Consider the following 23544-nt stretch of genomic DNA (forward strand, 5'->3'; position numbering starts at 1 on the left):
TTTTGTAGAGTATTTTATCCAAATATTGTTACTATAAAACAAAATATTTATATTATTAATAATATATGTTATATATAATTATAAATTTTGAATATTCTAAAATAAAAAATAGTTTAATTTATTTTACAATGATATTTATTTTAGAATTACTTTAAATTATAAATTATTTTAATATTTTTATTATTTGTGTAATACATTATAAGTATTATTTATCTTCTAATTTATTTAAGTTACAACTATGTATATGAATGAAGTATTCGGTAAATAAATAACAAAATTAATATTTACCTGCATTTAAGAGTATATTCAAGAGTAAAACACACTGATAAATCATTTCCGTCTTAAAATTATGTTAATGTCCTATTTTAATTTTCGTTACAAACATATCTTAAATGATTCTATATAACTCAAATAAATTAGATTTACTACTATTACAACATATACATGCTAAATTGAATCAAATTGATTCGATTTACATAAAATCAATTTAGAACATGCTTGTAACAAAAATCAAAATAAGATATTGGCGTAATTTTGAGACTGAAATAGTTTATTAATATGTTTTATCTAAGTAAATGTACTTTTCAGTTAAATTATATTTATTTTTATTTTAAAAATCTTTATTATATATTTTTTTTATTTTTATCTTATTTGTTAAGTAAACATTTTATAAAATTTAAACTGAAAATTTTATTAAATATCCTTTCTTGATATGAATTTATTGTAACAGTATAATTGGTAATTCAATGACACATAATATATATAGAACTTAGATTGTAAGAATGATCATCAAATATTAAAATTATTTTGAATTTTACACTTTTAATTTGTTTATCATTTGTGTAATGCATGATTAGTATATACCAATTATCTACAAATTAATTTTAAGTTATAACTATATTTGAATTAAATATTTTTTAAGTAAATAAAAATATGATATTTATCTGCATTTAAGATTTTATCAACAAAAATTTAAATTAATTATTTCTCTTTTTTTGGTTCCATAGGAAAAAAGAAACAAAAATTGTCAAATTTTATTTGACTATTATAACATTTTTAACTTATACTTTTAACTTATAGAAATATTTGCAGTCATTTATTTAATTGTTTTTTAAGATGTAATTTTTCATTTGTAGTTATTTTTTTTATTTTTATTTTTATCTCATTTGGTATTCAAACTTATTATGAAATTAAAATATTTAATATTAAAAGTTTAAATCTGCACGTAAATTATGTAAATTGAGAAAAGCATTGTTTTCTTACTCTCATATAGCAAAATTATTATCTTCTCCTATCTCACTATTAACTTTAGACAAAAAAGTTTTACTCTTAGAAGATTTTAACAGATCTTATTCTCACAGTTAGTTACATATTTCCTTCCACTTCTCAACTCCTCCAAATATTTTATTTAGCCATTTTAGCCACCAAACATATTTATTCATCATAGACGTCACCAATATATAATTAAATACACATACAAAATTTTTTAAAAAACAATGCCGTAATTATACACGAGTCAACATTCTGTGTACTAAGAAATTTGCTGAGCATTTATTCCTTAGGTGTGAGGTAGCTGTGTGGTGCAAGTGGTTGAGGTCACTAGGTGGAGAGTGGGTGATCCCTAGAACCATTAGAGAAATGTTTGAAAATTGGCATGGCTTACATAATAGACAACAAGGGCAGAAGATGTGGATGATAGTGTTCTTTGCAGTAATTTGGAACATTTGGTTGGAATGGAATGCACAAATCTTTAAGAATACAAGAGCAAGTCTGGAGGTCATTCACACAAAGACGGTGATGAGCTATACAGAATGGCGTGGTGGTGATTCTGGGGGAGGCTATTGATAGGTCTGGGATTGTTAGGTGTTGGTTTCGTTGGTAGCTCGTTGTATGTCTTCTTCTTTATTTCTTATGCTTTACTTTAATGTGTTGAGCTTCCTTTATTTCAAAAAAAAAAAAAAAACAATGCCGTATAAAAATTAAGTCATTACAAAACAGTATTGTGTTCGCACTTTTTTTTTTTGGAGGGGGAAGGGATAATAACTTATCGAGATTTATTTTTATTAATTGAAAGTACATAAACTTGCTTATTAAAAGTAAATCTACTATATATCTAGTGTAACAAAAAAAATATAATTTTCCATATATATAGTTTTTGGTAGACTACCATATATAGTTTTACAAATAAATTAAAGGAAGAGTTAAATTGATAATGTTGAGTAAGTAGATAAATTAAATATTAAATAGTAATCATGTATAACATAATGCATTATGCATATGTTTGTTGGATATTTAAGTTCTTGTACAATACTGTATTTGGTATAATTTATTTGAGATGTTAATCCTATTAGAGAAGCAATTATGTAGCAAATTCTCTAATTTCATGTTATTATAATTATTTTATGAATAATATTTTAATTTAAAAGTATAGGAAAAATTAAAATAATGTAAATACCTTATAAAAAGATCATCTATCTAGTTCAATTTTGTAGCATCTCATTATTTTTAATGAATGCAGTGAGCATTCAGTGATCTAATACTTTATTGAATTATATTTATTAGTTGATATACATAACATAATCATTATTTTTTATATATAAAACTTATGTAAATATAAGTACAAATTATTATTGATAAGATATTAATAAAATAATAAAACATATTAAAATTTTATTATTTATTAATTATTATTATTTAAAAATATAAAATAAAATATATTATTTAATTATTAAATTAAAAAAATAAATTAATAATAAAATAATAAAAAATTTTAATATTCCTAATATTTTTTAAAATAATAATATTTATTAGCCACTGTTCGTTACTTAATTTATAATTAAAAACAGTACATAGAGCGTAGACGCAATGAGGCAACAAGGAATTCTCGAGAGGGAAAAGTCTAAGGGCCAGCAATTTTTATATTTTTTGCCCAACACTTAACCATCAAAATAAAAGTGAGTGATCTTTTATTATTAGATATAATTTCACACTATTAAAAATACTATTAATGACCAATTGATGGTTACAAAACACTAAAATTACTGGTCCCCTAGCATTCCTCTTCTCGAGAGTGTCTGAAAACCCATTTTCAGCTTCTTCTCTTCTCACAACCCGACAAAACTCTTCTCTTTCTCTTTCTCTCTCTGCTTCAGTGGCTGTAGCTCGTAATTTTCCGTCAAAAACCTCACCTTTTTCGATTCCCTTTTTTTTCTCTCATTCATTCAACTTTTTGTAATTAAAGGGATGGTTAAATTTTTATTAACATCTTAACCAATGAAAAAGCAGCTAGCTTAGATGCATTTAACTATTTATGTAAAGTTACATAATATCTAGACCAATTATTGAATCGATAAATTTAGAGCTTTGAAAATTTTAAAAATTTAACATGAGTTTATTAAATAATATATAATAAAATAACTTTTTATATATAATATAATATATATTTTTAAAAAGCAACTTTTTAAAAATTAAATTTTTAAATCAATTTTTTAAAGAACCACACCGATTTTTTAAGTTCCGGTTCATTATTCAACTCAATTAAAGAAGGAAAATAAATAAACGAATGGGATTTGCGTTTTATGTGAGTTTTGTACTTGCGAATTGTGATGTTAAGCTTTTTTTTTTTGAGAGAGAGAGAGATAGAGAGAGAACCTTTTTAGGCGTGATTGTTGGAGGAGACAGCTAATGTTCGCACTTTATGCGCAGGTAACTGAGGTAAGTGTGTTTTTGTGGGGTGAGAACAATTAGGGAATCAAAAGCATATCAGCCAAAAATCAGCCAAAATGTGTTTGGGTTTCATGAAAAATCAGGTTTTAGTTTGTGTTTCGTGATCCCAAGAGCAGTTTTCAAATATATTATTCAAAAAGTGATTCTAATTAAACGGTTTTGTTTACTTTTTGGCTGATCACCTTTTGTTTGGTTCCATATACTTTTCTAAAAGTATTTATGATGCTACTATGGCACTATGTTAAATAAATTTAATTTGATATTACTAATAATTAAAAATGTTTTGTAAAATTATTTAAATTTATTCTTTTAGATAATTATTTATATAATAGATACGAAAATTTATGCCAGAGAATATATTTATGCCACTGTCTCAATTCCTCTGGTCCCCAACTTTTGGATGGATACCAAATTGGGCATATTTTGGTAGAGAAAGTATTATTCACAATTTCTTCTTATTCACATTCATTAATGGGTTGAACTTTTGCCTTATAATCCCTCTCCTACACTCCCCTTGAAACTGGCATTTACTCGAAGAGTCACACATATCATGCCAGGCATGGGATTATTTGTAAAATGATTGATTTTGTGTTTTGAATTTCACTTGTGCTTCACGTCAAGTGAAAGTACCAACTTAATTAATAGCATTGTTGATTTGTTCAAATCATTATGCCGCCTCCAATTGATAGAATGTTTTGTTTCCAGTTATAATATGTCCTAATTTTGACTGTCACAGCAACAGAAAGGAAACCATTCATGGACACACAAAGTGAGACTAGGAAGTTGGGGCAGGACATCTTCAAGGGAAGGCATCGAGCGCGAGCTCAGGTCAAACTTAATTCGACTGTCTCTAGCAGCAGCATTAGCAACAAAACTACCATTGAGACTTGGAACTTGGAAGGTTTCATATTGAAAATTATGCATCTCAAGGTTCTAAATTATAATTTTAGTCCACATTGGAAGTACTACTCTTTGAGGACTTCATACCCTTTTCTCTCCTATAAAGGCTTTTTATTTAACCTTAAGAATTTTCTCTATATTCACCTTTCTAAGTTAGAAATTCAGGTGAATTTTTTTTTATTTGAACTAGCATTGGAATTAGTTAAATAAAGCGTGTGTTTTTTCTCTGTATTCCAATGCGTGTGTTTTTAATTGTCCATTTGTCCTATCTGGTCACGAGCAAATTAATTTAAATTCACCCTCTCCAAAAAAGTATATTTTTTAATTTCATGGTCAATTTCAGCTGAATTTTTTAATTTTCTTTATAGATGTCTTTGATTTTAATATTTATTTGATAGTGTTTCATTTTGAGAAATCAGTGTGACGTGGCTGACTGTATTCTTGATTGGCATATAATGCAGCTTAGCACATTTCCTGGTCCATGGTGTGTGACAAAGAAACAGTTCCGACAGAAGCCGAGACTCAACCTCATTTGGTGTTTCACCCAACTCATCTAAATCTTTTTATGAATGTAAATTATTCATCTTCCTCCTGAACAACAGCAGGAGTGAATTATACAGCAGAATTTCTTGTATGCGTAAATAATGTGATGTCTTTCTTTACAAAAGTATAGATGGTAAATGGGCTGATTTATGTACACAAAAACAATTGGATAAAAAATATTCTTATAAACCAAGTTGGGTTGGTCTAGTGGTTAGCTCACTAGTCCGCTTAAGCAAGTGTTGGGGGTTCGAATCTCGCCTTGTGCATGCAGCAACCCATTGGCCAACGGCAAACCCTTAAATGGAGCTCAGTACTGCGACGGATTAGTCATTGACCTGCCGGATTGGGGGATACCGTGGGAAACAAAAAAAAAAAAAAATTCTTATATTGCATCTTGCGACGAAGCTACAAATAAAATTGCAGTCCACAAAATGAGGGATTCGATGTATCACAAACGATGTTATGGTAGTGAAATACATTGTTATGATTTTTCGGCTACTACACTGGCTTGGCTAAAGGCCTATTAAGTATTGTACACAAAATATTAAAATGTATATCAATGTCAATCAGTATGATTATAACAAACATACCCTGTCTCCACATTGGGTCAAGAACAGGATCAGAGGGATCAAAAACTGCTAATTCATATAGAGCCATCGAACCGGTCCAACCAGCAACCAGAGCCTAATTTTTATAGGTCTGCTCAAAAGAGAAAAAACACAACCAAATTATGCAATAACAATTCACAAAAGAATGATTTCATTATTCCCATAAAAGCTAAGCAGATACACTATATTAACTACAAAAGCCATGAAGCTGTTTCATTTAAATATTTCGTTACAGCCAACAAGGTGGTGTGGGTTATAGACCTATGAATTTATATATATCAGAATTTACATGTGTTGCGTCTTACTATTCAAGCTCGCAGAAAAGTCAACCAATCTGAACCATAATTGATGCAAAATCCAAATCAGATTCTCCTTCTAGTATTATAGAAAGATCACGATAGACTCTCAGCATTCAAGAGAACACAAAGTCGGTGAATTATCAAAGCACTTCGTCTAGAGCATTAAGAAAAAAATAATTTAATAACTAAAGATAAAAATAAAAGCAAATACATAATTTTAGTGAAACTGCATAAATAAAGATTAAATTTTTGAACAAGAAAAAAGCATACTTCTCCAAAAGAGAATTGTCTATCCGAAATTTCTCCACCTGAAAAACAACAATCTACCGAAAGTGCTGAGGATCTTTTGCAATAGCTGCATGAACATCGAGAACTAGTAGTACATCCTGTTTAATTTTGTTTAATTACAAAAAAAGAAAGATGAATAACTGATAATATAGTAGTGCATGCTATATAGTCACAATTTTGATCGAGTTAGACTTTTATTTTTATTGTATATTTTAATTACGTTAGGACTTGAGAAAAAAAGTCTAAATATTGATAAAGCAAATTCAATACTCAGTATATAGTAAAAGCAAAAGCTTAATGTGATTTACCATTCTAAACTATATTCTGTTAATGACTTAATTATAGTACTAAACTCATTATACTCAACCCTAACCCATGTTTAAAATGGATACACATTTGCTATAGAAAAAAACATTCACACATATTTCTAAGCAGGAATTATTTCTAAAACACAAAATGCATTACCTTAATTATTAAGGTAGCTCCTTGATAATTATCATGAATTTGATATCACAAGCTCATCAAAGATGACAATAGTAAAATCTGCATTCAATTTAGCAAATGACTAAACAACGATCAATTTTTTTTTTGGTTTCTTATACATATTTTTATTCTATTGTTTAGATTATTTAAAAGTATAAAATTATGATTAATTGAATTCTAAAATTTGATTGATTTAAAAGATATTTTTGTCTAATCGAATAAAGTAAGGATGTTTAAGATTTTTTATAAAATTAAATATTTTTATTTTTATTTTTATTTAATTAAAATGATATTTTAGTAAAAGTTGTGATATAATATATAATTATTTTTAAAAAAACTAAATGTGGATGTGAAAAATAAATTCCACGTGACTTATTATTATTTGTTCATATTTTAAACGTATAAGTACGTATGAATTTATCATCATACCGTAAAAAATACCTGTATTTATTAGTTGATATAATGTAATCTATTTAATTTGGTAACAATAATTAAGTAGAAACTAATTAACTAAATACCATTATAGTGAAAGATAAATTTTCAATTCCCAAAATAGAGAAAATACCGGATGAACTACATGGTGCAGTGTTCTTTTTAAAAATACTGGATGAGCTACATGGATGAGTAGTTGAAGCGCTGATAATTATTAATTTAATTATTAACAAGTAATATATTATTATCAGATTTATTGAGAGACAAATTTAATAGTAAAAAACACTCAAAAATCTAATTTATAGCACCAAAGTTATCCATGAAAATTTTCCGACAATAACAACCTTTAGAGTTTTGTCAACTAAAAATTTATATTCGCTAGTAAATAATTATTTACGAAGTTTTTATTGTCTAATTTCGTTTCTCACTAAATTCAATAGTAAATAATTTTCCAGCGGATTTTTTAGTTATTTTGCCAATAAATCAGGCAGATTTTTTTTTGTAGTGTTTAATTCATTGCAATAATCAAATCTTAGGTTCTAGCTAGTTTGGTACAATAACATGTATCATTCATTGGACAAATTAATATAGAAATTGAATTTTAGACAAATTGATCAATGGTCTTTTTGATCAAATCTGAGGTAAGAATGCCGTAAGTTCTCTCAGTAGGGTGATAACTATCCCAGAACACATATTTGGATGCATCTTTGCATATTTTCAATGAGAAAGTGCTACAAAATGGGCCAAGTTCCATACTTGCAATGCCACAGCATGCTCTGTCCACGCTCTCAAACCCTGTTCCACAGTCACTTCACCAATTAGTATATGTATAAAATTTCACATAGAATATGAATGTGAAATATTTTTTAGTATATTAGACCTATAATTTCATTTATTTAAAATATTTATTATTTAAAAGTTTCAAATTATGTCCTTAACTTGTATAATTATTTTCAATATGTGTAACTACTCTAGTCTTATAGTTAAAATATTGTTTATATATGTATAGAAAACTGACCAAATTGATTGGGGTGTTGAATGAGCATATTGAGTGAATTATGGACATCAAGGTATACAATTCTGGAACCAGAGAGGGTCTTCTTGAGAGCCATAAGTGATTGATAGAGCATGGTATTGTAGACTTGTGCTGCCTTTGTTACTGGCTCCACACAATTCCTTTTTATGCCTCCTCTCACTGTCCTCTGCATTGGGATGCATCCTAATGCTGATAAGCTCACTGTTCCAATCCTTCTTGCTCCCAATCGATATAGTTCCTTTTATTCATTCAATTCAATTCATCATCATCATATACTATTTGTTTGAATTTAACAATTCAACTTTTTCAATAGTTAAATGACTGATTATGGTAAAGTAGTGTTATTGATAAAGGGACATGAGACATATTATATATGTTCCTTGTATTAAATTAAACAGTTAAATGACTGATTAATCCGATTAAACCAATAGTCTATCTAATCAGAACCATAATAATATCACACACAATTCAATATTACTTGATTTGTATTACTAGGGGTGAGCACGAGTCGGTTTAATTCGGGTTTATGGTAAAATTAGAATCGAATCAATCAAAATGTAATTGGTTTGGTTTGGTTCGGATTTGCATTTTTTTGTATATGTACCTGAACTAAACCAAACCGATTAAGAACGGGTTGGTTCGGTTCGGGTAATTGGGTACCCAATGACTTTAAAATTTATAAAAAAAAAAACCAAATTTTTATGTTAAAAATTCAACAAGTACAATAAATATGTAACATCAATAGAAATAATCCAAACATGTTAAACACCAAATATATTAAAAACTAAACTCATTAAAATCCAAACATATTAATAATGAATAATCATTGTCTAATGAAAAAATCATATATATTTTTTATTTTTTTTATTTGATTAATATATGATCAGGTTCGCGGGTTGGTTTGGGTTCCGCACCCCCAAAACCGATACCCGAACCAATCACTAACAAAAGTCATCGATTTGGTTCGAATTGGACCTGATTACCTATTGGTTTCAGAAATAATTTAATTGATTCGGTTCAAATTCGGACAGGTAATCAGGTACCCGCTACCCGTGCTCACCCTAGTATTACCCTTTGCATTTTAAGAAGTACCATATCTTCTAATATCACTTAACTTTAGGCCTAGGGGAGTTAAAAGAAAGAACCACTAAATATTTTCTAGCATTATTCTTGCATTTGAAAATTTTAGGCCAAATTAAAACTACAAACCACTAATTTCATAAGTGAGAATAAAACTCTTATCTTATTTAACCAACAATTCAAGCTATAAGTATTATTCAAAGGTCTTCTAAATATTCAATTGCATATATAGTAATTAAGTATTTACATACCAATATAAATCTTGTTGTTAATCTGATAAGCCTTCTTGAATATTGTCTGACATTGTAATGGACTCTCCTATATGGTGTGAGAAAATATGTTCCTGCAATATCATTGCTTCCCATGCTGATGAGAACTATGCTCTTTTCAAGAATGTAAGCTGTTCTTTCTTCTCCCACAGCACCCTTAAGTTTTCCAATGTATTCTTTGAACATGTCTAATTGATCCTCTGTTGACAACACTGACTGATATATATAACAAAATCATAAATAGAAAAGAAAACTGTTAGAGGATCTTGTAACACATACATAGTCTTAGGAGTAATTAAGGTTTTGAATGAGCACTTATAGTTTAAAACTTTATAATCAAATTTATTATAGATTTAATTACTCTATTGGTCCTTATAGTTTTGTGAAATTTTCAATTAGGTCTCTATACTTTTTTTTTTAATTGGGTCCTTGCACCAAATTTTTTTTCAAGTAAGTCCCTCTTAGTAGTAATTAGCTTAATTTTATAGGGACCCAACTAAAAAAAAAATTGGTGCAGGGACCCAATTAAAAGAAAAAAAAGTATAGGGACCTAATTGAAAATTTTGCGAAACTATAAGAACCAGTAGAGTAATTAAACATTTATTATATATAGTATAATAAATTTTAAATAACTCATATATATATATATATAATTTAAGATTTAATTATCTTGTTTACTTTTATAATTTCACAAAATTTATAATTAGATTTTTATAATTTTTTTTAATTAAGTCTTTACACTAATTTAAATTTTATAATTAGGTTCTTATTAGTATAAAAAATATTAGAGTTAATTAATTTTTTTTTTTTTGCAAATTGAAAGTACCCACAATTAAAATTCTAATTAGATTTTTGACCACATGTCTTTTAAAATGAATATTATGTTAACTTTAATGTTTCTAATACAAAAATAACCTAATTACAAAATTAAAAATAGTATATGGACATAATTAAAAAGAAAAAAATATAAGAACCTAATTGCGAATTTGGTGAAACTATAAAAACCAATCGCGTAATTAAACCATAATTTAAATATTTCGAGTTAACTAAGTGTTTATATTTTATGATACTTTTTCAACTATGTTCTTAAGAGACAATAATGGAGGAGTAAAGTGAAGATTACAGCTAGTTCAACTGTGAGAGGATCATATCCTGAACCAGCAGAGGCAAAGCTCACCCCACTTAAGAGATCTTCAATCTCCAAATCTGGATCAAGATAAGGTGGCATGGAATCCTTAATTCCAAGTATTTCAACTGAAAAAAAAAGAAAAAAAAATCCAAATCTTTTAGTACAAGTTTTTTCCTATTTGTGAATTCATAATAAGTATTTTATCAAAATGACAAATATTACCACTACTAGAAATATGATTTTTTCGGACGAATTTTGAGACGAAATTAAAATAAATTTCGAACAAATTAGAGACAAATTTTTTTTCAAACAAAATTGGAACGAATTTTTTTTGTCCCAAAAAACTTTGTTGCTAATTTACATTTTGTTTAAAATTTCGTCCGAAATTTTTTTCAGACAATTTTGTAAGATAGATATGAATAAAAAATAGTCTATTAAAATGTACTATTATTTTAACTAAAAAATCATATCAAAATCTTTTAAGGTGGTATGAAATATAGAAACAGAGTGAATATTTAACTGGCCATTGGAATAAGGCATTATTATTAGTTAATAATTAATTACCATAAAAATCTGAAGGGATTCTGCCATTGCAAAACCTTCCGGTGGATTCTTCTGCAAAGAAATCTCTGCCATAAGGTTTAAAATTGGACCTCAAAGCTGTTAGAATGTAATTGTTGTTGCCAGTATCCAAGATTGAATCACCAAAAGCTATGACAGCAGGAAATGAATAGTTCATATATGTAGGTTGTTGTGACGATTTGGCTACTGTCACAACAAATAATGAATAAAACAAAACTAGAAGAGGAGAAACATAATTGAAGGTTGAAAGCTTCATCATGTGATTTAAATTTCACTCTTTTGGTTCCCCTTTTTGGAATATAAATTTATATTTGGAGAATATTTGTTGAGTCAATCATCATATATTGAAACATTTTGTTTAAGACAAAAATATTCATATTATAGTAATATAAAAATATTATTTGTATACTAAAATCAGAACTAAAAATTAGTTATTATATATTTTTATATAAATATAATACGTATTTATACTAGTGACTAATTTTGTTGATAATAATAATGTTAATTCTCTCACGGAAAAAATGTAAAATTAATGTTAAGCATATATGTTAATTAATTATAATTATTAACAAAATATTTGAGAGCTCTAGGTGTTACTTGTAAGTAAATGAAAATTAAAATAGATAGCAATTTAAAAAATTTGTGAAAACCTTATTAAAGTGTGAAAGTAAATTTTTTTTTCTTCCTTGAATATAAGTCAAACCTTAAATTTGCATTATAAGGTTACTAATTCTACCTTTTAATTGTCTCATTGGTGAACAAAATTCATGGTATGATATAGTTATATTACACACTCATTTGGAGATCTTTGTTCTTCACGTAAGATAGGTCATACATATGTTGTGTTTCCCTAAATACATTCTCCCATTGATTGGAAAAGGAAAACCAATAAAAATAGGTCAAAAATTGAGGTCATGCATTTGATGCTTGGAGACAATCACCACTAATGATGGGAAAGGAAATTTTGATACTACAAGAAAATATAAACTAAGGAGAAGTTTAGTTTTTTGTAAAAACACTCAATAAATTTTTTATACCTAGAAAAATGTATGAATTGTGTTTGTTATGTTGTTAGAAAATTTAAATAGAACTACCATTACTATTAGAATTTAATTTTAAGCACAGTTAATATTAAGTAATTTTATATATGTATTTAATCGGCTAAAACTTTTATATATGAATAATTTTAATGTAAAATACAAAAATATTTGATTATTTTAGTATTTTACACTGTTGTGATAGCAGCATAAAACGTTAATAATATTTTGTAATAAAAAAATTTAATTATAAAAGAACAAAACGTTACATTTTGTAATAAAAAAATTATTTTAATTATTAAAACATAAAATATTATTGACATTTTGTTAAAAAATATTATTTTAATTATCAAGGTACAAAATGTCAGTGTCGTTTTGAAAATGACCATAGCAATGTTTAATACATAACTTAGTTCATTATTATGGAGGATTTCACATCTAATAATACAATATAAAAAAAAAGTTTTATCCAATTATATAATACTATATTAGCAAAAACAAATTATTTTTATATCGACTGTAAATAATTATCTAAAAGAACAAATATAATTACATAATTACGTAAAATATTTTACACTGTCATTACATTAAAATTAAACTCGTACTATTACGTAACTAATTAAAATTCTATTCACAAGTCTTAAATTGAAAACCTCATTTAAATTAAGATAATATTAAAAAGTATATGATCCACTTGAATCACCACAACAATGGTTTTAACTAATGCATGCAACAAGATAAATAAAATTAGCAAAACATATAAAGCTATAGATTGAGTATTAATTAAAATTACATATTATTATTCATCATAACATCAAAATCACTCAATCTTCACATGAACACGAAAAATTAAAAGCAAGCAATTCTTCCCATTATTATTACACTTATAATAATGTTCTCCTAATTAAGGATCATTGACCCTTACTACTAAAATTGAGGACTTATGAAGTAATATATATAATGGCCCAATAAAACACATACACTATGGCATGAGAATTAAGAATAGTAGAATATATAATAATCATAATTAATTTCATTAATAATTGTGGTCAAAAGAAGTCTTTGATTTTGTGATCAAGAATCAAAGAACTAAGCACAAAATAAGCCTTTTGAGTAGGATGATAACTATCCCAGAAAATGTAATCAGAGTCGTTGGAACATGTGTTAAGGCTGTAACGGTTGCACAATATGCTCACTTCTATGTTCCCTGTGCCACAGCATCCTTTCTCTACCTCAGCAAAACCTATGAGCCATAAAAACTAAAATTATTATCCAAAAAGGTAATAATAATTTATTATAAGTTACAAGAAAGTTATTCAAAATAGACCTTATTATTCTTAGATGCTCCTTGTAAAATAAGTACTATACTTTTTATAATTAAATCATTTTAAATTTCTATTTGTTTATTTTGATATCAATAGTAGTTTAATTTTAGAAGGATAACTTGCTAATAAATAGGTTAATTATTTTTTTTTGGGAAAGATTATAAAAAAATAAAAGTCTAAAATTTACTAATTTATTTGTTACTTTTAATAGTAGGTTATTTTTTAAAGAGCACTATATTTTTTATTTTTTCTAAAGTGCATTAGTATTCACTATTGTAACAATTTTTTATGTAGTTAAAAAAAAGTTAAAATTGATTTTTTAATAGAAAATACTCTATAAATATGTAAAAAGGTTATTTTTAACATATATATATATATATATATATATATATATATATATATATATATATATATATATATATATATATATTCAGAGAAAGCTAAAATAAATGAACCTTTACTTTATTTATACAAAAGTTGATACATCATTTTGCTCATTAAAAGTATTGAAATAATGTATTTCATATATATTGGAATTAAATTTTTGTTACTTTATTTCATGCATACCTACCTACAAAATGAAATATCATATAAATAAAGGGAATTAATTGATTGATAATGGAAACCTTTAAATATTATATGACTTAATAATGAACAACAACAATGATGTGCTATTATTTTTTCTTTATTATTTATTAATACACAAGTGTTATTCTACAAAAGTAATAATGTCACATATCATGTACAAAGAGTATTAATTTCTCCTCGGCCATGTCTCAACTATATTTTTCCATTTAAGTTGGTAGTTGAGGGTATTCTCATGCTAATTATTTGTGAGTCACATGGAAAGTGCATGAAGGAGCAACTAAGAGTAACACATATACCCCCAACAATTATATGAACATGGAACAACTAATAAAATTACAACTTAATTTTAGTTTAAGTTGTGCTTTAAATAACAATTAGGTTAAACTATGTTTATGTTAATTCATATAATAACGAATTTCATTCGATTCGATACTGCAACAAAAGCAGCAGATAACTCCAGCTTATTAGTAGCGATTTTGACAATCGTCACAATCTGCTATCTTTTTGTAGTATATAAATCGATCATTTTATATAAAGTGAAGATTCACATGCAGTTGTCTTCATGTGAAATTGATAGTTGAAAACTATTAGATGAAGCTAAGATATCTGACGATTCTCAAATATAAACTTTATACGAAGATATCTGCATGAGAATTTTTACCATTGTCTAATAATAAGTGATGATATATTTGTTTAATAATGCCTCATAATATGTAGCTTTTTATTAAAAAAAAATAAAAATACTTGAATGAAATTGTGATTAATAAATAGTAGTATATATATGATTACCATATTTTGTAGGGTTTTGAAGCATATCAAGGAATGGATTGTAGGAATCAAGATAGACAAATCTAGCATCTGGAAACTTCTTTTGAAGTGCATCCATTTGGTTGGAGAGCTTTGAGTTAAAGAGTATTGCTGCTTGGTTTGTAGAATATGAACATGCTCTAAGGATGCCTCCACTAATTGTTCTTTGTGAGGGCACACAACCTATAACTGGTACACCAAACACTCCAATCCTTCTTGCTCCTAATCCATAAAGTTCCTATAATATCACAATATCAAGCTTCATATATATTAAAAATAATTTTTTCTAAAAAAAATGATAATAATAATAACAATAAAAGAAAGATATATACAATAAAATATATTTAAAAATTAAAGGAAAATCTTTTGAGGTGAATACTCGCATACAGTTGTTTTTATATGAAATTGATAGTCAAGAGACCTTAGATAACAATTTAGTCAAACATGTCAAATCATTTAATGAATCGAAACTATCAATTTCACATAAAAATAACTGCATGTGAGTTTCCATCTTCTTTTGATACTCTTCAATTTATTTATAAGAGTATGCGAAACTTTCATATATTTAATAGTTATCATTTAATTGTAATTATTTAATGTAATTAAGAAAATATTTTAAATTTTAGTGCAATTTTTTAAAACTTAAATTTGCAATAAATAAAAATATTCTTAAATTTTAATTTAGGATAGGATAAATCTCTAAACTTAAAATGTCCATAAAATTTAGACAAAATAACAAAATTATTCTTGTTTGGTACAGTGATTTTGCCAGATGTGGACAGCAGAGAAATTCAAACAATAATTAAATCCATGTTTCATATATAAATAGTATAGTAGTTCTATGTTTGTTTATTCATATTCCAAATTTGTTCATTTCATATTTGAAAAAAGAAAAGGAATTTTAGCTAGCAATGTATTGGAACTAAGACTACATACATATAAACAGTTTAAAGAAGATGCAACTGCCACACTGCTAGACCTAATTTTGACAAATAACATATATAGTATGGGAAATATTTCAAGTGCACCGGTAATACCGGTGTTCCAGTTATTTTAACCGTTCATCTGAATTATAAAAAATATATATAATATATATTAATTAAAATCAACGGTTAAAACAATTGGTATATCGGTACTCTCCGATGCACTTGAAATGTTTCCTATAGTATGAAATAGTAACATAACCTAAGATTGGAAAAAAATTACAACTATAATTTAGCATTGCATTTATAAGGTAACTAATAACTTTGGAATGAACAATATTCAAGCACATGCATTGGTATTTTCAGCATCAAAATGTTAAATAATTTAATGTTAAATAAAACAATAAATAAATGTTAAATAAAACAAGTTTAAATTATCTAATTTTTTTTCCTTCCTAACATACCGATTCAGCATAATATATAGTTTGATAATTAATTATCTTGTTACTACATAAATTAAATTAAATGTGGGCATGTCTTAAATAATTATATCAAACCATACCTGAAAGAAATTTGAGGCTTCAGAAGCCATAAAATCTGTGTATGATGGAATATCATACTGAATTTTTCTAAATGGTGTCTGAACATAAGTGTTGGCAATGTCATCACTTCCAATGCAAATTATGTATATACTCTTTGACACTATCATTGATGTTCTGTTTTCTCCAACTGCTTCCTTAATCTTGTTTATGTACTCCTTAAACATGTTTAGTTGTTCTGTTAATGATATCACAGACTTACAATAAAAAGAACACAAAGTAAACAAGAGTTAGGTTTCATACTTTCATATATATCATATGCTTAAGAAAATTATTCAAAAAATAATAGATATTGTAGAATAATGAAAATAGAGTATTTATATAAAGTTGCATAAATAATTTATTTATTTACCATTAATTTGGATGTTAGAGGATCATATCCGGCACCGCCGGAGGCGAAGCTTACTCCGGTGAGGAGATCTTCAAGTTGCAAATTCGGATCAAGGTAAGGTGGTAAAAGTTTCTTGACTCCAAATCTTGCAGCTGAAAAATTAAAATTAATATTAAAAAAAATAAAACATATTATTTTGTTAGGTTTTATGTTTTCATAATTATAAAATATGCATAATTGTAGATTTAAGGATAATTTTTTACCAATAATGTCTGATGGGACTAAACCGTTGCTAAATCTTCCGGTCGGATAATTTCCGTCACCAAAATCTCTTCCGTATGGTGAGAAATCGCACTTGACAATAGTACTGATATAATTGTTGTTGCCGGAATCAACTATGGAATCTCCAAACACAATCACTGCTGGCACAGTTTCATTGTTTGGTAGATTTTCAGCAGAAACATGTTGGAATAATATGATGATGGCAATGATGAGAATGGAAGAACAACACCAAAGAATTGCTTGAAACAATTGAAAAAGAAGCTTTTGCAAGAGTAGTGATGGCCTCATTTTTTTTTTCTTCCTTTGATGATATTAGTTTCTTACCTTTCTTTTTCAAGAAGTCTTGTATATATATAAGAGATGTTATATTGTATCCAAGTTAAGGTGGAGCCACTTATAAGAAATTAAATTTAGGTTTAATTACTTTATTAGTCCCTATAGTTTCGCAAAATTTTCAATTAGGTCTTTATAATTTTTTTCCTTTAAATTGGGTCTCTGTACCAATTTTTTTTTCAATTAGGTCTCTCTTAGTAGTAATTGACTTAATTGTATAGGGACTCAACTAAAAAAAATTTGGTGCAGGAATTCAAATAAAAGGAAAAAAAAGTGTAGGGACTCAATTGAAACAAAAAATTGGTGCAAGATCTAATTAAAAGGAAAAAAAGTATAGGGACTTAATTAAAAATTTTACAAAATTACAGGACCAACAGAATAATTAAACCTTAAATTTATTGTTATTTATTTGTTTATTGAAAAATGCCATCATAATTATATAATAAAAAAAAACTTGAATAAGAAATAATAATATAATAAGTAAAAAATTATTGATATGAATTTTTTATCTTGATTTTTTCAAATAACAAAACTTTTAGCATAATATATATGAATATGGGAAGAATTAGTATTTAATTTTTTTTTTAAATATTTTTTTTTAAGTTAAGATCTCTTAGGTAAAAATTATATATAAGCCACATATCATCTTAACAAATTCATTTTATTATTATTTTTATACATATTTGATAAATAAAAAAATAAATTATTAATAGACACAATAGTATTAATACAGTAGTATATATAATTAAAACAAATGTGACTTGAATGCGCAAATACCTAGTATATATTGATATGGATAAAGTAGGTATATACATAACCAATTAATACCTTATAAAGTATCCTTTTCATCATTGGGCAAATGCAAATATATACCAGACTCATACACAAAGCTATTATAAGTAATTGAAGGAAAGAAGACACTCCATGCATCCAATAGATGAGTCTTGTAAGTTAAGCATGCACATCATCACTAATATTAATTTTTTTTTGTGTAGTTTCTAGGGGTGTCCATGGATCGGATCGTATCCGCAAATTCGCGGTAAGTATCCGCATCCGATCCGAAAATTGCGGATACGATCCGATCTGCAAATTGATCGTATCGGATCGGATCCGATCCGCACCCTTTGCGGATCGGATCGCGGATATCTGCTTTACATTCGCATATCCGATTTGCGGATCCGCAGATCCGCACTATAATAATTAAAAAATAAATAAATATATATGTGTTTGGTATTATATTTACTTGTTTGTATGTTTTAGTTAGTAATTATTATTCATATATTGTATTATTTTATTTTTGTTATTTAGAGAGAGTTCGATTAAAAATATTTTAGGAATAAATAAGTTTAAAAGTATGAAAGAAATATTTTTATCGAATTCTTTTATATAGAAATATGATTAAAAAGAGAATGTTTAATTATGCGGATATATCCGATATCCGAGGTGCGGATCGAATCGGATCGGATCCGACACTAAAAGCGCAGATATCATATCCGATCCGATCCGATTGAAATTGTGCGGATCGGATCGAATTTTCGGCCATATCCGATTCGATCCGATCCGCGGACACCCCTAGTAGTTTCCACGGTATTCCCTAACCCGACACGTTAATGATTAATCCGTCACGAATTTGAGCTCTATTTAAAGGTTTGTCGATTTGAATTTCCGACACTAACTTAAACGGACGAGTGAGTTGACCACTCGACCAATTCAAGTTAGTTATATTAATTTATTTATTTTGGTGATTCTATCAATTTGGATGTCATATATATTATTTTTGAATACCAAGAAACTTTTCTAAATTAAAAAGGAAGTGTATGATAAATGATACTGCAATACTTGGGCCAGTAGTTAATGTTTAAAATTAATTTTACATTATTATTGAGTGAATTTCAATGCAAGAATATAATTATTATGTTATGTTATCACTAATGCATTAACAATAACTAACTATAGAAAGGCTTATTTGAATTGAGTATGTAATTTGATATGATAAACACCTTTGTAGTAAAATAATATATGATACTATACGTCTATACCATATAATAATACACATTAATATAAGATCACCAATCATCTTCTCTCTCACGTGATTAAAAGCATTATTATGTTTGATTTAAAATATAGAAAACATATATTTGGATTTTTGGTTATTGACAAGAAATAACTTATATTATTTCATCATCAAAATTCGATAACCAGCAATCGTGTTTTTATATGCGAATTAATTAAACTGAAAAATAAAGACAAAAAAACTATCATATTATTAACAAAATTTATATACAAATTAAGGATCTCTTTTAACCTTTACTATGAATCCTATCTATACAAGTTTTGGTATAAGCATATAATACATCAAGTAATCCAAATTAGTCACAAAATTTGCATGGGCCATCAATTTATAATTTTTTTTTTTGTTGGTAATCAATTTGTAATTTTATATCATGGTTGAGCTTCCTTACTCGTTGGAACATATTTAATGCATAATACGCTTATTTTTAACGTAACATGCATATAATAATGTAACTATCAATATATAATTGACAAAAGTAATTATGTAATGCCATAACGTAGACTTCTGCTGAAAGCTCATTTTATGATCATTACTTCATCAACTTCTTCTTTATGTTATTATTATTATGAGTTTAATTTTAATGTATAGAAAATATTATTATGAGTTTAATTTTTATTATAACACATTAACACAACACAATTAATATTTTTTTAACTTTTTGTCCTTTTGGGGTCTTTCCCTCCTTATTTTCTGCTAAATTTTGTGCAAAAGCCCACCATCGTTAAAAGGGCAAAAACGATATAAAAAAAAAAAAGCAAATACATTGTTTGTAGTGGTGACACTACCAAAAAGAAGGGGTTTAGCCACGGAAAAATCCGTGGCTAAACTCCAAAAAAACTGTGGCAATTATGCTTTTGCAACAAATGAACATCCGTGGCTAGGGAGGGCGACGCGTTTTTAGTTAGCCACGCTTTTTACTCCAATAGCCACGGTTTTAACATCCGTGGAGACATTTGGTTAGCCACAACTTTAGGACGTTTAGACACACTCTTTTCTGTGGCAAAATAAAACATTTACCTGTGACAAAATTGACCAGGCCGGGCTTTTTTGCCATACTTTTTTCCGTGGCTAACGATAGAAGTTAAATTAAAAAAAAATATCATAATAAAAATGCTCTTTAATATAAAATTACATCATATAATATTAAAAAAATTAATCACATTCTTATACGTATTATCCATAGTATAAAAATATAAAATTAACAAATACTTAGTATTGAAAAGCAAATATCCTAGATTAATGGATTTAATGTTAAAAAAATATTCAAATAAAACTATTACAAAATAAATATCAAACTTTGCTAAAATGATACAAATCTTGAAAGTATCAAAATAATGAATTTATCAAGCTCTCCATTTCTTATTACAAAGACAATCTACATGCAAAAATATTTTCAGGTAAATAGTAAAAAATACACATAACTTCAGCCACTAAATTATACACCACTGAATTATACACGCTGTCGATACTCCAGTTGCTTTGTGTACTCCAATAAAATCTGTTAAGCAAAATAGAGATCAAGAATTAAGCTAAAAAATTAATAGGTCATGATTTGACTCATTCGAAGATGATAAAAAATTAAGGTACAATACTTACTTCTCGGATGTAATTTGCAGCTGCTTTGCGGCCTTCAATTGTCAGTTACATAACATCTTTCAAAATGCCAATTGGTGATTTAGAATCTATCTACAACCAGTAACAAAAGAAAGAATGCATGTTGGAATAAAAAAAAAAAAAAAAGTCTAAAATTAACTTTCATTGTTGACTAAAAGAAATATAAAAAACAAAATGATGTCATGAAAATCTTCTTCGCAATTTGGGTTTACAGATAGAATTCTGATTCCACCGATTTTGCTTGCTTCTTCGGCGACTCAAACTGACGGTACTCGAACTGCAAATCATGGTCCCTGCTCTTTCACAGAACGTCCGGTGTGATCGTACTTAGAACCTAAAAAGGAACGTCTTGAGCGAATTGCTCTGAAGGTTAGCTGAATTGATCTGAGTGCAGGAGTTAAGAAATTACGATCGGGAGAAACGGAAGAAAATATTATTAACGAAAGGGTTGGCTGCATGTTATCAAACTTGAATCAATTGCAGGAGCTAACAAATAGGAATTTTGGAAATAGTGGAAGGGAGTTATTGTTAAGACTGGGTGAGTGGGCTACTTAATAAAAGTTGCGCTTAACATTGCCGCTCAAAATTTCATTCGTCTTATTATAGATGTTAATTTGAATTTTATTTAGTGAACTAACTATAACTTTTTAATTTAGTGTAAAATTTAATTTTAATAAAAAAATATCAAATTGTAAAATTTACAACTTTAAATTATATTCAAAAATTTCACATACTAATTAGAATTTAGAATTTTTACTCGTTGAATTTAAAAAAAATGGCATCAGTAAAAGTTAAAATAAATAAACTTAAAATTTAAGAATTTGATACCTTTAAATTGAAGAAAAAAAAATTTGTACATAATTAAAAAATGAACTCCCATAAAAATAATTTTAATTTATTTTTCAAAATAAATTAATAAAATATAGATATAAAACTAATATTCTGAATTTTAAAAGTTAAAATTCTGCTTATTAATGTTGCCATAAATTAAGAGTGAGTAATTAAATAATGAATAATTAAATTAGTTATTATTTCAATAAATCATAGTTAGTATCTTTTACTTTCTAGAATTAGTTAGAACTATTTTATCAAAGATAAATATGTACTCTTTTTATAAGTACTCTTTTTTATAATTTTAACATTTATTTTCAATTGAATCATTTTATTCTATCACCAAAGTCTCTAAATAATGCATACGGTAAAATTGGACATTGAAACTGCATTTGACCAAAAAGAACATACACAAAAAATTAACAACTAAAATATAAATATTGAAATTGTATGTATATAATTTAGTCTTTTTGGTTACATTACAATCTGATTTATTAACAAGTAATGAATAATACAACCACGTTAAAAAACTACTGTTAAATCAAAAAGAAAAAATTAATCAAATCAGCGCATAGCTAATACTAAGTAAAAAAACACATGATTCAGAGATATGGCCAAATTCAAGGATCATATGAAGTGAGAAAATTGCACATCATCAACAACATCTAAAATCAAACTATTAGCATACTTTATTAATTTCTCATGGCAGCACTCAAAAGGAGGGAGAAGAATTCAACAATTAAAGAATTGGAAAACCCTGCACATGATAAATCGAATTTATCTTTAAGTTACGGTTTAAATTTTGAAAAAGTAAAAACTGCATAAAAATATTTTGAGAGGGATGGAGGACAAAACTAAATTAAACGCGAAATTTAAAAGTGAAAATCGTTCGATTTTGCCACGGTAATCATTGAGTCTGTGGTCATTGAGAGAACTCATCTCAAGTTAGCCACGAACAAACAAAATCGTCGAAAAATTTCACAAAATTTGGCCACGGAAATATAAGACGTTGCAAGTGATTACCACGATCATATAAATTTGCCACTCTTTTTAGTTCGTAGGTATCTTCCCGTTGGTAATATCCGTATTTCTGGTAGTGTGAGTATCTCTCTAAAGTAGTCTTTGACATTGGTATTATATATCAAAATGGTTCATGGAATTTAAATTATACTAATTATATCCTGAAATTCATAAAAATATATCATGTTAGTCATTGATTCTTTTCCTGTTAGTAATATACTAATTTAATTTGATGATGATATAGCTTGATTTTATTATATGTGGTCAAATTATGATATTGTACATACATGTATTAATAATTTATTTATGTCATTAAAATACGTCAGTATATTATTAATAGAAAATGAATTAAGAACTTACCTAATATATTTTTGTTAATCTTAAAAATATAATTAGTAATTTAAG

The 23544-nt window shown here is 26.9% G+C and overlaps 2 protein-coding genes across 2 annotated transcripts; both read right to left on the reverse strand.

Annotated features, from left to right (window-relative positions):
- Positions 1-7880: 7880 nt before the first annotated feature.
- LOC107643727 (GDSL esterase/lipase At1g20120-like) lies at positions 7881-11631 on the reverse strand. Its single transcript, XM_016347454.3, has 5 exons — positions 11358-11631; positions 10788-10918; positions 9647-9880; positions 8298-8553; positions 7881-8074 (listed from the first exon to the last, which is right to left on the reverse strand). The coding sequence occupies exons 1-5, from the start codon at positions 11629-11631 to the stop codon at positions 7881-7883; spliced, it is 1089 nt and encodes a 362-aa protein (XP_016202940.3).
- A 1630-nt stretch (positions 11632-13261) lies between these two features.
- On the reverse strand, positions 13262-17556 carry LOC107643732 (GDSL esterase/lipase EXL3-like). The gene is made up of 5 exons (XM_016347462.3): positions 17249-17556; positions 17007-17137; positions 16618-16851; positions 15115-15370; positions 13262-13655 (listed from the first exon to the last, which is right to left on the reverse strand). The coding sequence occupies exons 1-5, from the start codon at positions 17553-17555 to the stop codon at positions 13462-13464; spliced, it is 1122 nt and encodes a 373-aa protein (XP_016202948.1). The 5' UTR covers position 17556; the 3' UTR covers positions 13262-13461.
- Between the last annotated feature and the right edge of the window lie 5988 nt (positions 17557-23544).

Source organism: Arachis ipaensis, chromosome B1, assembly GCF_059453495.1.
Source record: "Arachis ipaensis isolate K30076 ecotype BB chromosome B1, ASM5945349v1, whole genome shotgun sequence".
Taxonomy (NCBI): Eukaryota; Viridiplantae; Streptophyta; class Magnoliopsida; order Fabales; family Fabaceae; genus Arachis; species Arachis ipaensis.